The sequence below is a fragment of the Lachancea thermotolerans genome, assembly GCF_000142805.1.
Source record: "Lachancea thermotolerans CBS 6340 chromosome D complete sequence".
NCBI classification, from domain to species: Eukaryota; Fungi; Ascomycota; class Saccharomycetes; order Saccharomycetales; family Saccharomycetaceae; genus Lachancea; species Lachancea thermotolerans.
The window spans coordinates 1,412,881-1,426,430 of NC_013080.1; the positions used below are offsets into that span (position 1 = coordinate 1,412,881).

At 51.2% G+C, this 13,550-nt stretch overlaps 7 protein-coding genes across 7 annotated transcripts; 3 read left to right on the top strand and 4 right to left on the bottom strand.

Moving 5' to 3' along the window:
* Window positions 1–3,982: 3,982 nt before the first annotated feature.
* On the bottom strand, window positions 3,983–4,954 carry KLTH0D17050g (uncharacterized protein; the record flags this gene model as incomplete). Its single annotated transcript, XM_002553401.1, has 1 exon — window positions 3,983–4,954. One exon carries the CDS (start codon window positions 4,952–4,954, stop codon window positions 3,983–3,985), a length of 972 nt encoding a protein of 323 aa, XP_002553447.1.
* A 1,078-nt stretch (window positions 4,955–6,032) lies between these two features.
* Window positions 6,033–6,806, top strand: KLTH0D17072g (KLTH0D17072p; the record flags this gene model as incomplete). Its single annotated transcript, XM_002553402.1, has 1 exon — window positions 6,033–6,806. One exon carries the CDS (start codon window positions 6,033–6,035, stop codon window positions 6,804–6,806), a length of 774 nt encoding a protein of 257 aa, XP_002553448.1.
* Window positions 6,807–7,179: 373 nt separating this feature from the next.
* On the bottom strand, window positions 7,180–8,364 carry KLTH0D17094g (KLTH0D17094p; the record flags this gene model as incomplete). Its single annotated transcript, XM_002553403.1, has 1 exon — window positions 7,180–8,364. The coding sequence occupies one exon, from the start codon at window positions 8,362–8,364 to the stop codon at window positions 7,180–7,182; it is 1,185 nt and encodes a 394-aa protein (XP_002553449.1).
* A 377-nt stretch (window positions 8,365–8,741) lies between these two features.
* On the top strand, window positions 8,742–9,383 carry FAU1 (5-formyltetrahydrofolate cyclo-ligase; the record flags this gene model as incomplete). The annotated part of the gene is made up of 1 exon (XM_002553404.1): window positions 8,742–9,383. One exon carries the CDS (start codon window positions 8,742–8,744, stop codon window positions 9,381–9,383), a length of 642 nt encoding a protein of 213 aa, XP_002553450.1.
* Window positions 9,384–9,420: 37 nt separating this feature from the next.
* On the bottom strand, window positions 9,421–10,134 carry FMP10 (Fmp10p; the record flags this gene model as incomplete). Its single annotated transcript, XM_002553405.1, has 1 exon — window positions 9,421–10,134. The coding sequence occupies one exon, from the start codon at window positions 10,132–10,134 to the stop codon at window positions 9,421–9,423; it is 714 nt and encodes a 237-aa protein (XP_002553451.1).
* Window positions 10,135–10,477: 343 nt separating this feature from the next.
* On the top strand, window positions 10,478–11,935 carry SET5 (S-adenosylmethionine-dependent methyltransferase; the record flags this gene model as incomplete). Its single annotated transcript, XM_002553406.1, has 1 exon — window positions 10,478–11,935. One exon carries the CDS (start codon window positions 10,478–10,480, stop codon window positions 11,933–11,935), a length of 1,458 nt encoding a protein of 485 aa, XP_002553452.1.
* A 132-nt stretch (window positions 11,936–12,067) lies between these two features.
* KLTH0D17182g (KLTH0D17182p) lies at window positions 12,068–13,462 on the bottom strand (the record flags this gene model as incomplete). The annotated part of the gene is made up of 1 exon (XM_002553407.1): window positions 12,068–13,462. One exon carries the CDS (start codon window positions 13,460–13,462, stop codon window positions 12,068–12,070), a length of 1,395 nt encoding a protein of 464 aa, XP_002553453.1.
* Between the last annotated feature and the right edge of the window lie 88 nt (window positions 13,463–13,550).

Here is a 13,550-nt window from a genome sequence, read left to right on the forward strand (position 1 = left end):
CCTGGAGCTGGCCGAGGGCGGAGCAAATAGCGGTGCGGAAGCGCGGCTAGGGCCAGCGCGGATGCTTTTGCAGGCTGGCAGAAACTCCAGAGCGGGATTCGCAGTCCGAGATTCGCAAGCCCAGAGCCTAGGAATCCCGTGCTACAGGGAAATGGCGAAAGAACCTGGCGCGTTTTTTCCATTCCCTCGGTAAAACCGCTCTCCTGTCAGACTAGCTTCATGATGTATACGGCGCGGCCACCAGCTTGAATTTCCTCGTGCATCGCGCGCAGCATGAAAGATCTGCCAGCTGCACTACCTGAGGAAAACCCTAAAACACGTGACTTAAGAGATCGCAGATCTCTGCCGTATTTGGTGACTGACAAAACTCGCGCTGCGACGGTCCGGCTGTCGTGCGACGTTCAGAGCGAAACTACCGCCGCTTGGCGGTGGTTATGCACTCGCTGGAGCCAACAGTTGAAGTCTTGTAATAATTGTTAGCGATGCCTTCGTAAAGTACAAACTGTTTATAAAAAGCGCATAACATGCACCTGCAGAGGCTATTTATAATCTATCTTCACATGTACCATCGGTTTCTCTTCCCTCAAATCAGAGCCAAGGGTAGAGCTAGCAGAAATCCGAAGCCCAACTTGTTCGCAGCGCCCTCAAAAGTGGAAACTGAGTGGAGGGTACTGACAGAAGCAATGCTGCTGCTGCCAGAAAAGCCAGAACTAACAGAGCTCGAGCGCGGAGCTTCTGGAGCAACCGTAGTCGTCTTACCAGAGCCGGATGCAGCCATAGAGGCTGCTCCAGGGCTCGAGCCATAACCAGACGAGGCAGATTGGGAGCCAGAGCTGTTGATCGCGTAGCCAGTTCCAGTAGCACTTGTTTTGGCACCAGTACCGGAAGTGCTTGTAGATAGGGATCCTTCACCGATAGCGGTCTTTGAGCTCCCTTCTGGCTTTGCGTTCGAAGGTTGGGCAGAGGAAACAACATTCGTAGGGGCTGGACCACTGTTAGAGATTCCGTTCGTGGAAGTTGCTGGCTTAGGACCGGTGGCAGTACCGCTTGTCACAAGCTTAGCGCCAGTTGCTGTACCACTTGTCGCGGGCGCAGAGCCAGTAGCAGTACCGCTTGTTGCAGGCTCAGAGCCAGTGGCAGGACCAGTGGCAGGACCAGTGGCAGGACCAGTGGCAGGACCAGTGGCAGGACCAGTGGCAGGACCAGTGGCAGGACCAGTGGCAGGGCCGGTTGTCACGCGCTCAGGACCGGTGGCGGTACCAGTTTGGCTAACGGAAGCAGGCGTGCTCACAAGACCCGTGTCACTGTTGGACTTGGAACCTGGAGCGACGATCACCGTGGAGGTAACGACGTTTCCGTTCGTAACAGTCTCGGTAGAATCGGAGGCCAATGAGACCTTCGTCATTGAGGAAGTTGCGCTAGAAAGAGTTCCCGAAGCTGAAGAGCTCGATGCTTCGGTCACTGAAGACTCTTGACTACTGGAAAACAAACTTGTTGTAGTTGCCGAAGCAGACACTGGCGTGGAAACTACGACCGTGGACGTGTCCGAATCCGCGGAGCTTGACGCCGACGAGGCAGAGGTCGACGATGCAGTTGCCGTGCTCGAGCTAGCAGAGCTTGGGACCGGCAAGTTTGATTTGCTAGATGATTGAGTTGTAGGCTGCGCTGAGCTGAAACCAGGAGCAGAGCTAGTCTTGTCTGTTGAGCTTGGGACTGAGGTCAATGTACTTCCAGAATCCTGGCTAAAGCTTGTCGAGTTGCCGTAGTACGCGGAAGCTGGTGTTTCCACATAGTAAACAGTTTGCGTGGTAGCTTGCCCGTTTGGCCCCGTCAGAATAGACACCCCGGTGGAGAAAGTGCTAGTGAATCTACCCGTCCATCTAGTGTAGACAGTTGTGGCGACAACTGGGGTCTCGACGTGGTACACGGTCTCGGTGGTTGGTTCGCCATCGGATCCGGTAAAGGTAGTAACATCAGTGGAGTAAGTAGACGTCTCAGAACCAGTCCAGCCAGTGTAAGATGTGACAGCGTTGGTAGGAGTCTCGACGTAGTACACGGTCTCGGTAGTTGGCTTTCCATCGGATCCAGTGAAGGTGTTCACGTCAGTGGAGTACGTAGATGTCTCAGTACCAGTCCAGCCAGTGTAAGATGTGACAGCGTTGGTAGGAGTCTCGACGTAGTACACGGTCTCGGTGGTTGGCTTGCCATCAGATCCAGTGAAGGTGTTGTATTCAGTGGAGTAGGTAGACGTCTCTGAGCCGGTCCAGCCGCTGAACGAAGTCACAACTCTAGCAGGAGTCTCGACGTAGTACACGGTCTCGGTGGTTGGCTGGCCATCGGATCCAGTGAAAGTAGTCACATCGGTGGAGTAAGTGGATGTCTCAGTACCAGTCCAGGCTGTGTAAGTTGTGCTAGCAAACCCTGGGGTCTCAACATAGTAGATTGTCTTGGTTGTGCCGACTCCATTGATCGTGTAAGTAGTGACCTGCGTTGAGTAGGTGGTGACATAAGTACCCGTCCAATGAGCATAAGAAGTGGAAGCAGCAGCAGGAGTCTCAACGTAGTACACGGTCTCGGTGGTTGGCTGACCATCGGATCCAGTGAAGGTAGTCACGTCCGTGGAGTAGGTCGTGGTCTCAGTGCCAGTCCAGGCTGTGTAGGTAGTAGTGGCTCTAGCAGGAGTCTCGACGTAGTACACGGTCTCGGTGGTTGGCTTGCCATCAGATCCGGTGAAGGTAGTAACATCAGTGGAGTACGTAGATGTCTCAGTACCAGTCCAGCCAGTGTGAGATGTGACAGCGTTGGTAGGAGTCTCGACGTAGTATACGGTCTCGGTGGTTGGTTGGCCGTCAGATCCAGTGAAGGTGGTCACGTCAGTGGAGTAGGTCGTGGTCTCAGAACCAGTCCAGGCTGTGTAGGTAGTAGTGGCTCTAGCAGGAGTCTCGACGTAGTACACGGTCTCGGTGGTTGGCTTGCCGTCAGATCCAGTGAAGGTGGTCACGTCAGTGGAGTAGGTCGTGGTCTCAGAACCAGTCCAGGCAGTGTAAGATGTGACAGCGTTGGTAGGAGTCTCCACGTAGTATACGGTCTCGGTAGTTGCCTTTCCATCAGATCCGGTGAAAGTAGTAACATCGGTGGAGTAAGTGGATGTCTCAGAACCAGTCCAGGCAGTGTAAGATGTGACTGCGTTGGTAGGAGTCTCGACGTAGTACACGGTCTCGGTGGTTGGCTTGCCATCCGATCCGGTGAAGGTAGTCACATCGGTGGAGTACGTAGATGTCTCAGAACCAGTCCAGGCTGTGTAGGTAGTAGTGGCTCTGGCAGGAGTCTCGACGTAGTACACGGTCTCGGTGGTGGGTTGGCCATCAGATCCAGTGAAGGTGGTCACGTCAGTGGAGTAGGTCGTGGTCTCAGTGCCAGTCCAGGCTGTGTAGGTAGTAGTGGCTCTAGCAGGAGTCTCGACGTAGTACACGGTCTCGGTGGTAGTTTCGCCGTCCGATCCAGTGAAGGTAGTCACGTCAGTGGAGTAGGTCGTGGTCTCAGTGCCAGTCCAGGCTGTGTAGGTAGTAGTGGCTCTAGCAGGAGTCTCCACGTAGTACACGGTCTCGGTGGTTGGCTGGCCATCGGACCCGGTGACAGTGGTCAGGCCTGTAGAGTAAGTCGAAGTCTCGGAACCAGTACCTGGGGTGAACGCGGTGGTGGCCTTGGTTGGAGTCTCCACGAAGTAGATTGTCTCTTCGGTCGTTGATCCGTCTTCACCATACAGGGTAGTGGTAGTGGTAGAGTAAGTTGAGGTCTCAGAACCAGTCCAGCCCGTGTAGGTGGTGGATGCTCTGGTAGGAGTCTCCACGTAGTACACGGTCTCAGTAGTTGGCTGGCCATCGGATCCGGTAAAGGTGGTTACACCAGTGGAAAATGTCGAGGTCTGAGATCCTGTGCCCGGGGTATAAGTAGTGGAAACTTTGGCAGGAGTTTCCACGTACTAAAGAGTGTTCACTGTGGCCAGCCCATCAGTGCCTGTGGTAGTGAACAGGCTGGTAGAGGTAACAGTTTCAGTACCGGTCCACTGCTGTGTAGTGGTCGTGGATACCGTATAAGTGGTTGGGATTTCCTCTACAACGACTTGACCAGTGGTCAAATCACCTTTGGTATTGGTGTATGTGGAAACTACGGTATATGTTGAGGAATCACTCCTTGTCCAATAGCTTGTGCTAGACTCGGGCTTGATGTCGCATCGGTCTCCATCAGTTGCCGAAAAGATATAGTCGTCCCATGTAGTGTGTTGCACACCATCTGGAGAAGTGAAGTAGAACTTCAGTCCACCAGCGTAGTTTCTGTTAGTGAAAAAGAACCGGATGGGGTAGTAGTAACCGGCTACCAGGTCTATTTTAACAGAACTTGACGTGTCGGGCCATTTTGTTTGAAGGATAAAAGGACCGGGATTGGATGACGAGCTTGCAACTTGGCAACAGTTGAAAGCGCTGCCAGCTCCAACGTTGATGTATGCCAAGTCATCAACGTAGGCCACATCCAGCGAATAAGTACCAGTGACTGGAGGGAGAAAGTAACCAGTCAGTAACATGGAAAAGTTGGACAAACTGATAGGTTTGTCGTAGTTCCAGTTTGGAGGGAGCAGGGCATTGACGGTACCACAACTGGAAAATCCCTTTGTGCCGGTATAAAAGGATACGTTGGTAACGCCGCTACTGGAGCCTAGTTTACCATTGCCGAAAGTCTCGTAGCCACCGTGCAAGTAGCTGTCTTGAGAGTAAACAGGGTTCCAACAGCTCCCCGTTTTGGTAAGAGGCAAACTGTAATAGGACACAGAAAACCCCTTCGTTACTTGAGAAGGATTACAGCCTAAAATAGCACCTCCATCGACCTGGGCAGCGTGCGAAACGCGCACGAGCAGCACCAGGAGCAGCTGGAAAAGAACCGGAATGGGCCCTATCATACTGCGGTCTGCGAATAAGTGTATAGGATATACTGGATGTTACTGTTCTCAACACAAGCGTAGCGACCACCAAGGGCGCTCGTACTTATATTAGGAGGTTTTATTGTCGCATAAGTGCTTTTAACCGCGCCGCCGCCGCAGTTTTGTCGAGCGCCTATCGTGGTATGTACCTCTGCGTACGCGTACATGTGTGCTTGTGTATTTGGCTTTCGCGCGCACGGGAGCCAGGCTGCGCTGACGCGCCTGCACAGATGCGTGGAACCCTCTTTTAATGCAATGAGAAGGTAGGTCTGCGCCAGAAGGCAACATAACTGCAGCGACCTTGCCGCTCGCAGCCGTCCAGATCATCTCCCGCCAGGCATGCACAAGGGCAGAGGAGATTTGCGTAGAAACCCTCGAAGCTCCACAAAATCTGCTCTGGGATTTCCAACATTGTGCCGGGGCGCACAGCCGTGCTAGCGCGTCCGCAAGCCAGCCCGCAGCCAATGAATTTCTGGAAAGACCAACCCGAGGTTTCTCAACATGGAATGACAGCGCTTGCGCGTTTCTGCCAAGCTGAAAGCGTCTTTTTGTTTGTGATTGATGCCTGGGCCTCTGTTACTGGATTGTCTAAGCGATGCTAGCGAGCTTTTAGAATCAGACGCCTTACACGTCCGTTTGCGGTTGCTGCTTCCCTTCCTGGTCAATCTTGTCCGGTCGCGATACCTCTGGTGCCAGCGAGCCTACTAGGCGAGTCACCACACCACAGGGGTGCATAGCCCTCGGCGTCAAAGAACGCGTGGGCGCTGTACAACACCAGATTAATGGAGTATAGCATCTTTCGCTGTTGAACCTGCAAGCACATTCCTTCAGGAATGCTATAGGCACGTTACACAGACACAATTTGCTCTTCTCTCACAAGCCAACGGAGCCAAGGGGAGGCTCGACGAAAGGCACAATAGTCGGGGACAGACCGCGCCCTAGCTGCATGCATCGTCTAAAATCGATGACGCACTGATGTGCATATGCAAGGCTGAGAAACTTACTGTATAGGATTTCTCGAGGTACCAGGGCAACACGCTCCGCGAATCAGGCACCCATGGAGCGTCCGCGAGCCTCGGGTCGTCGATACGAGCTCTCACAGCTCCTGCGAGTTCTTCTGTTGCGCCACCGCCTGAAATACACATTCTCACGGACTATGCACGTGAATGCACAAATATGCACAGAAACGCACATGCATGCGGAACGGCGTATGAATATCTTTATCGTTGTCTCGCTCAATGAGTACTCATCTTGGACGATGCATGGGGCTCGGCAATACGGAGTTTCCCGCACTGAACTAGGGAGGGCCTGCGCTGCCTACGCGGCGATTCTATGCAAGGCGGAGCGCTTTCTCTCGGGTTCTCCAAATCGGTGCGCAACGGCTCTGACGCGCGCGTATCTTTTTTCGAGCTGCTGGCGCCTGGCGGCGCCGAGGGCCCAGCCGATTGTCAGCCTGCGGTTTGGCTGCGGAACCTCGTTTGAATGCTCTCTGCATTCCACTATGAAACGGACTGGCACGACGTGGCGCTGGCCGGAACTATTTTACAGGGATTTGCGGAGCAAGCGCAGGGTCTCTGCCAGAAGTGAAGTGTTTACTACTGCTTCTGAATGTTTACGACAAAATCTGTTTGATACTATCCACGAATATACTACTGCACGAAGAGGCTATCACATTTTACGCATCGAGTGTATCTCGTGCTGGCGCTATGAGCCGGCCATTCGAGAGGCTTCACCGGCGTCCGAACGGCGCTTTGTCAACGTTCCGCGGGTGTTCTTCGGAATTTTCGCCGACAGGCCCCGTGCACCAACAGGCACGTGGTGTACAGTGTAGGCACTAGGTTCCTATGAGCGGCGACGGTGCAAAAGGTCGGTCTTGCCTCTGCTCGGGTCGTTTCGACTGGTGTTCTGCACAAAAGCGCCAATTGTAATGGCGTGAATTGGGGTTCCGCGTGCTCACCCAAGCGAGAGAAATCCGTGGCGTAAATTGGACACTGCGTAATACAGGTTACAGCTCCCGACGCCGGGCCACTGGCCAAGCCCGCCTTTGAATCCGCACCCATTGCAGCAGAAACGTCTTCTTGTTAGGCACGCCATCTATGTTTAGTGCTTCGTTTACACAACTAATAAATCTATATCGCGAGGGAACCGCGCCGCTCTCTCGCAGGATGCGGTAACCATGTTGCATTAACTCCGGACATCGGGGCTCAAGCAACAATGCGAGACCAGTTTCCGTGCTTCTCCTTACCATACTGGATGTCAGCAATCCATTGAGCCACCTGCTCAGTCAGAGGACCAGTCTGCTTCCCAGGCTGTAGAGGCACGTGGATGTCAGTTCCCTTCCAGCCGATCTCCTTAATGGGCGAGACAACGGCGGCAGTACCAGAACCGAAGGCTTCGACGAGCTCACCCTTGGCGGCTCTCTCGGCAACCTCCTTGATGGTGAAGTAGCGTTCGGAGATGATCCAGTTGTTGCTGTCGAGTTTCTCGTGCGCCAGCGCGAGGATCGAGTCTCTTGTAACACCCTCCAAAATGGTACCGTCCAAGGGCGCAGTCACCAACTCCTGCTTGCCTGTGGCAGCGTCCTTGAAAACGAAAAAGACGTTCATGGTGCCCACTTCGGTGATGTTCTTCTCAGGCCCGAACAGCCACAGGTTCTGCTGGTAGCCTCTAGCAGCGGCCTGTTGGTGGGGCAGAGCGCAAGGCGCGTAGTTCGCACCCAGCTTCTTGTCACCCACACCACCGGGCCATGCTCTGGTAGCGTAGTCTGTAGCTTCCAGTCTCACGGCTTTGAAGCCGGTCTTGTAGTAGGGGCCCACGGGCGAGGTGATGACGTACAATAGCGCTTTGTCTGGCGCGCTCACGCCGAGCGCAGCAGTGGTTCCGATCATGGTGGGTCTAACGTACAGAGAGTAACCACGGCCCTCAGGCACGAGGTGCTTGTCTTGCTCGATGAGCTTGCCCATCAGCTTGATGAGCTCCTCTGACTCCACAGTGGGCAGGCAGATTCTAGCCGCGGACTTGTTGAGACGCTTCATGTTCATGTCTGGGCGGAACATCGTCACCTGGTTGTCCGGGGTCTTGTAGGCCTTCAAACCCTCGAACAGCTCAAAACCGTAGTGGAACACAGCGCAAGAGGGGTCTAGGCTGAGGTTGCCGTAAGGCTTGATCTCTGGCACGTCCCAGCCCTTTTCCTTAGTCCATTCCACGGTCAACATGTGGTCGGCGAAGGTGCTACCGAACACCAACTCGTCGTTGGGCCGTGGCTTTGAGGGGGTGCTCACACGGGAGATTTTCACCTTGCTAGCATCTAAAGGTGCCGCAGTCATCTTGAATGCGGAGCTGCTGAACAACCGACTTGTCAGCTTCCGACTTGAGTTTCTCAACATCATTTATATGATTAATGAAGTAAAATACACTTAGGAGAACCGGTAAAGGCTGCTGCTTGTTTGTTTGTATAGAACTCGACCGCTGGAAGAGCTGATAATCAAGGGATCCTTAAATATATCCAGGCGACTTGTACTGGAAGTGCAGTCGAGAGACTGACTCTACCGTGAGTCACTTTTCGTCAACATTTTTTTATTCTTCACCAGATCCGAAGGCCGGTAGCGGCTTTCTTCCAAGATAGCCTTTAACACGTGATAGGGCGGGTAAGGAGTTTTGCGTCTTTTGACACGGCGGTTTACGCTCTCACGTTTTATCAACTAAATAATTCTCTCTATTTATCCGCCAAGCTGTCGTACCCGCGCGAACTTCAAGTTTCAAGATTATGAGGGTGACCAAGGCGGCGATCAGGCCGGGCCTCAAGAAGCTTCTGAGAGAAATTCCCAATGCAAGCTTGGAGCTACAATCGGCACTGATTTTGCGTGCTCTGGAGCCCACTTTGGAAGACCACACGAAAGTAGCTTGTTACATGGACATGGAGCGCGGTGAGGTGCGCACAATGCCAATCATATCGCATCTGTTCGCGGTCGGAAAGCAGGTCTACCTACCTCGCTGCACCAACACGCGCATTAGCGGTCATGCTGTGTTGCGGCAGGGCGTTGAGTCGCATCCACACCTCACCTTCCATCAGATGCTCTCGCTGGCGCAAGTGCAGGCACTAAAGCCGCAAGGCAAATACCAGCTGCGTGAACCGGCACTCGAAGAGCCTCACCCTCTTCCGCCTGAACTTGATGTTGTCATGGTTCCTGGTGTTGCGTTCAGCCTTGCAAACGGAGCTCGAATGGGCCACGGAGCGGGCTTCTACGACGATTTCATTCAACGCACACTGCACACGCATGGGAAGCGGCCGTTACTTATCGGGCTCGCCTTAAAAGAGCAAATCGTCCCTGAGGTACCGACAGAAGCTCACGATCACCACATGGACTGCATCATCTGCGGTGACGGCTCTGTCCATTGGTTCCGGTAGCCATTCTTAAATATCTATGTACAGGGCTGGGATAAAGCTACGTGGAAAAGCTGCCTTTGCCTTTCACTAGCGTCCGGTCGCCGCTTTGGTCCATGATTTCAGCGCGGAGCTTGACGTTTTTTCCGTGTTCTTCAACTTCAGTGATGCGCACCACCACAAATTGGTTTGCGAATGTTGGGAACTTGTAGCTCAGTGTGATGTCCTTGGTCTTTTCTGTAGCGGTCCCTTTTGCGAACATCACGCTCTCTCTCATTAAATCCTCCATCACTGTAGCTAGGATTCCGCCATGAACTAGAAATGGGTAGCCCGTAAGCTTCATTCCCAAATGGTACACGCCCACGGTCTCTTTCGTCCTTGGGTTATAAAAAAACCTCGGAGCAATTGTGATCCCGCCGGGCGCGCGCAATGTCTCGTCTATGAGAGTGTTGCTCTTTTTCCTCTGGGGGTAGACCTCTGAATACCCAACCGCCTTGAGCTGTTTCACGACGCTCATATTCTCCAACCGACTGTTTAGCTGAGCTTTGTATTTCATCAGCCCTTCATCATTCTCGGGTACGTTGTCATACATCCATTTGGCTAGCACGTCCGCGAATGTCATGTGTTGCGTAACAAACCACCCTGCCCCGAAGCTCGCTGCAAATGTGCTCGCAAGAAGCCACTTGTTTGACTGCCTTTTTGGCGCAATGACAAATTTCTTTGTTGCATTAGAATAAAGTCTAAGCCCGGCCTTGAACCCCATTCGAGGAAGCATCTTAGCTCAGTTCTTGTTCTTGGGATTGGGATTGTGGTTAGAATATAAGGATTCCCCTTCTGAACTCAAAGTTAAGTTGTCATTTCTCTCGTAAAAAAATACAGTTGATGTTTTAGCTAGAACAAGAAGCACACATGTTTGGGCAGCTTCTCAAGAGAGCCTGACGCTCTAAACACTATCAAGAGCCTTTATTCTGTCCACAAGGTTGCCTAGCTGGTCAGTTTAAGCGCTTCGTATAACATATCATTACCGACGTATAACTGTCTGCTGAGATAACAAGGTTTTGGTAAGTTCACCTGTCATCGACTTCTGAGGAAATAGATCAGATAGAGCTGGTAACACAATGCCTCTCAAGCTACAGCACCTTTGCATGAACGACATCGATGAGACATTGCAAGAATCACAAGAGGGCGCCTTCGTACCGACAGACAAGCAGGTCTGTGATGACGTGGTGCTTCTATGGAGACAAGAGCCGGCGACGGAGGACCTAGGAGTTTCCAGGCTGCATTCCAAGATCAAGGAGAGGCACGAAAAGTGGTTGTTATCGGAACGAAAGCTCAAGCAAATTTTGATTGAGCATAATTTGTGCTTCACTGACGAGACAAAGCTGTTTACGTACGCAGATCAAGTGACAGCACTCGAATGTCCCCACATTAGCGACAAGCATGTTGAAAAGGTTGAGCTAAAGCAATCCTGTAAGGGCCGTTTTTCTGTGTTTGCGAAGAAGGATCTGAGACGGGATGAGCTTGTCTTCTACGAGCATGAGCCGCTGACGTCAATATTGCCGCTGGAAAAAACCTCTCTTGCCGCGGTTGGAAGGGCATGCTCTCTCTGTGGGCAATCGCTCACTCAAAGCACACAGTTTACCATGAAAAATGGGCTCGACTGCAGAATGTGCTCCGCTGTTTGGTGTTCAAAACACTGCAAGAAGCTCGACACTACGCATTCCTTCCTCAAACATCCGATGTCGAGAAATAAACAAGTTTCTGCGTCAGGATGGTCAAGTTTTGAGCAGTTTTGCAAGGATAATGTTATGCACGCGGCCTACTCAGTGGGCACCATTCATGCGCGTGCACTGCTAGACAAGAACGAAGGGCCTCGCATTAAGGATCAGTTTGAAGCCCTTAGACAGATCAGCCAGGTCCTTAGAATAAGAGCTGCCGACTCTACAAATATAGGCGGAACCTTCGACGCCGCCACTGGGGCTGTGTCTTTGGAAGACCAGTCTATATGGAACAAGTCTTTCGAATCCTTTTGCAAGGCATTCCCCGGCGTCGAGGACGAGATTGACTTCAACCACTACATGATCCTCATCGGAAAATTCAATCTCAACCAACGGGAAGGCCAGATTTTCACCTTGTATTCGTATTTGAACCACAACTGTGAGCCAAATGTACGATACGAGTTGGACGGCAAAACCGGATTGAAGCTTTTCGCAAGGAAAGACATCAAAAAGGGTGAAGAGCTGCTCACCACGTATGTGAACCCCCTTCACGGCGTTACTTTGAGGAGAAGGGAGCTTCTGGTCAACTGGGGATTTCTTTGTGACTGCGAGCGTTGCAATAAAGAGCTTGCGTCCCGGGAGAAGCTAAAGTCCCAGCATTTGTTCTCTTCAGAAAAAACCGATATTAACGCCAAAGCCAGGCGGAAATCTTCTATGAAAACGTCTAAACCAGATCTATCAGAACTGTTGAAAAATGGCCAAGAATTTAACCTAGAAGTGCCCGATGAAATAGGTTTTGGGCGAAGAAGAAAGTCTGTCCGGTTCGACGACCGCGTAGTCGCGGCAGTCGAGGAATGAGTCTAGCTGGTGAACCTCACCTTTCAACCTTATACCATTAGTGAACCAAGGCTAACTAGTACTTTATAAACGAATAACCTGCATCCCCGTAAACCCCTTATTACTTTTGGCATAAAAATGCCAAATGGAAGCCTAAACGCGCTGCTTTTTGATTTGAGGCTCTTCGCGTATAAGATCAGAGACTTCACTTTCTTGTGGCAGCGATGGTGAATGCTGGTCCTTTGACGATGAACCTGCTCTTTGCTCAGATAGTGGCACGCGATTTCTTAAATATCTGATAAGCATCGAATGCAGGTCGTCCTTTGTGAACGGCTTCGCCAAAATGTCGTTCATGCCGTGTTGTAGATAAGTGACGAGATCCTGGTCTTCTATATTACCTGTCATCGCAATAATAGGCGTTTGATTATCGAAGCTCCTCACAATCGAGGTTGCCGTAGCACCATCAAGGTTTGGCATGACAATGTCCATCAAAACAAGGTCATACCGAAACTTTTCTAGGGTTGATATAGCAGACAGACCGTCAGTTACTACTTCCACAGTACACCCATATTTCATCAAAAACTTAGAACAAAGCTGTATGCAAATTGAGTCGTCTTCCACTAATAAAACGTGAAAACCTGGACGAAGTATTGGATGATCCAGAATCATGTTGGGAGTTGTCGAAGCAGGATTCGAGTCCATAGTTGATGGCTTACGAACCGATAATGTCGGAACTGCAGAGCTCATTTGGGGTGACTGCGTGTTTTTGATCGTGTGTGTGTTAGGCATAGTCGCATTAAATGTCAAGTTGGGTGGTATATCCAGTCCTTGGGATGACAAGCTATTGACTAGAACATTAAAATTGGTCAGTAGAGTGTTGTTGAACTCTTTAGTGGATATAAGATTGTCCAATAGCGTATTGTATCGAGATTGCGACTTTTGATAACCTAGCTTTAACTCATAGTTTTCATTTTTAAGATAGTTGACTTCCTCTTCAATCGTCTCGACTTTTCGCTTGAGCTGGTTGAATTTCGATTTGCTAACCGCCGTGTTGAAAATAAGGTCTGCTGTTGAATCTAGGCCACCTGCATTATCTCCGCCCTGCTTAACCAGGACTGTATTATCGTCCAGCATAATCTTTTTTTGTACAGCAGACTTCCGCTTTATGTTGTCAAGCTGATCCTCATCGTGTATTTTGAAAAAGGGGTGCTTGAATTCCCAGCTGTGCTCGCCGTATTGCGAATTCTGTTTTTCTTCATTTGTTCGCTTTATTTTGTGGAAGTCGTATTTGTTAAGCTGCCGCACGAAACTGGAGAAATTGGAGTGCTTGAAGTGTTGTGGTAGTATTTTTGTCGTGAACTCGTTTGTGTTAAGAACAACAAAGCTGTCACCATCTTCGGTCCACCGAATAATATCGTTGTACTCGGCTCCCTCGAGAATTTTGAAGAGCTTGCGTACAAAGTCATTGGACCCTGCCTTTTGGTTGGCCCTCAAAGGGGCGTAGGATGGCTTCCCATTTGAACCTGATGGCTCATCTATCATTTCCATTCTCTGGCCAGTTTTGCACTTTTATCACTCAGAGCTATGTTTCACCAGAGTGGTTCAGCCCCAAAGTGGTCAGAGAAGACGTCTTACT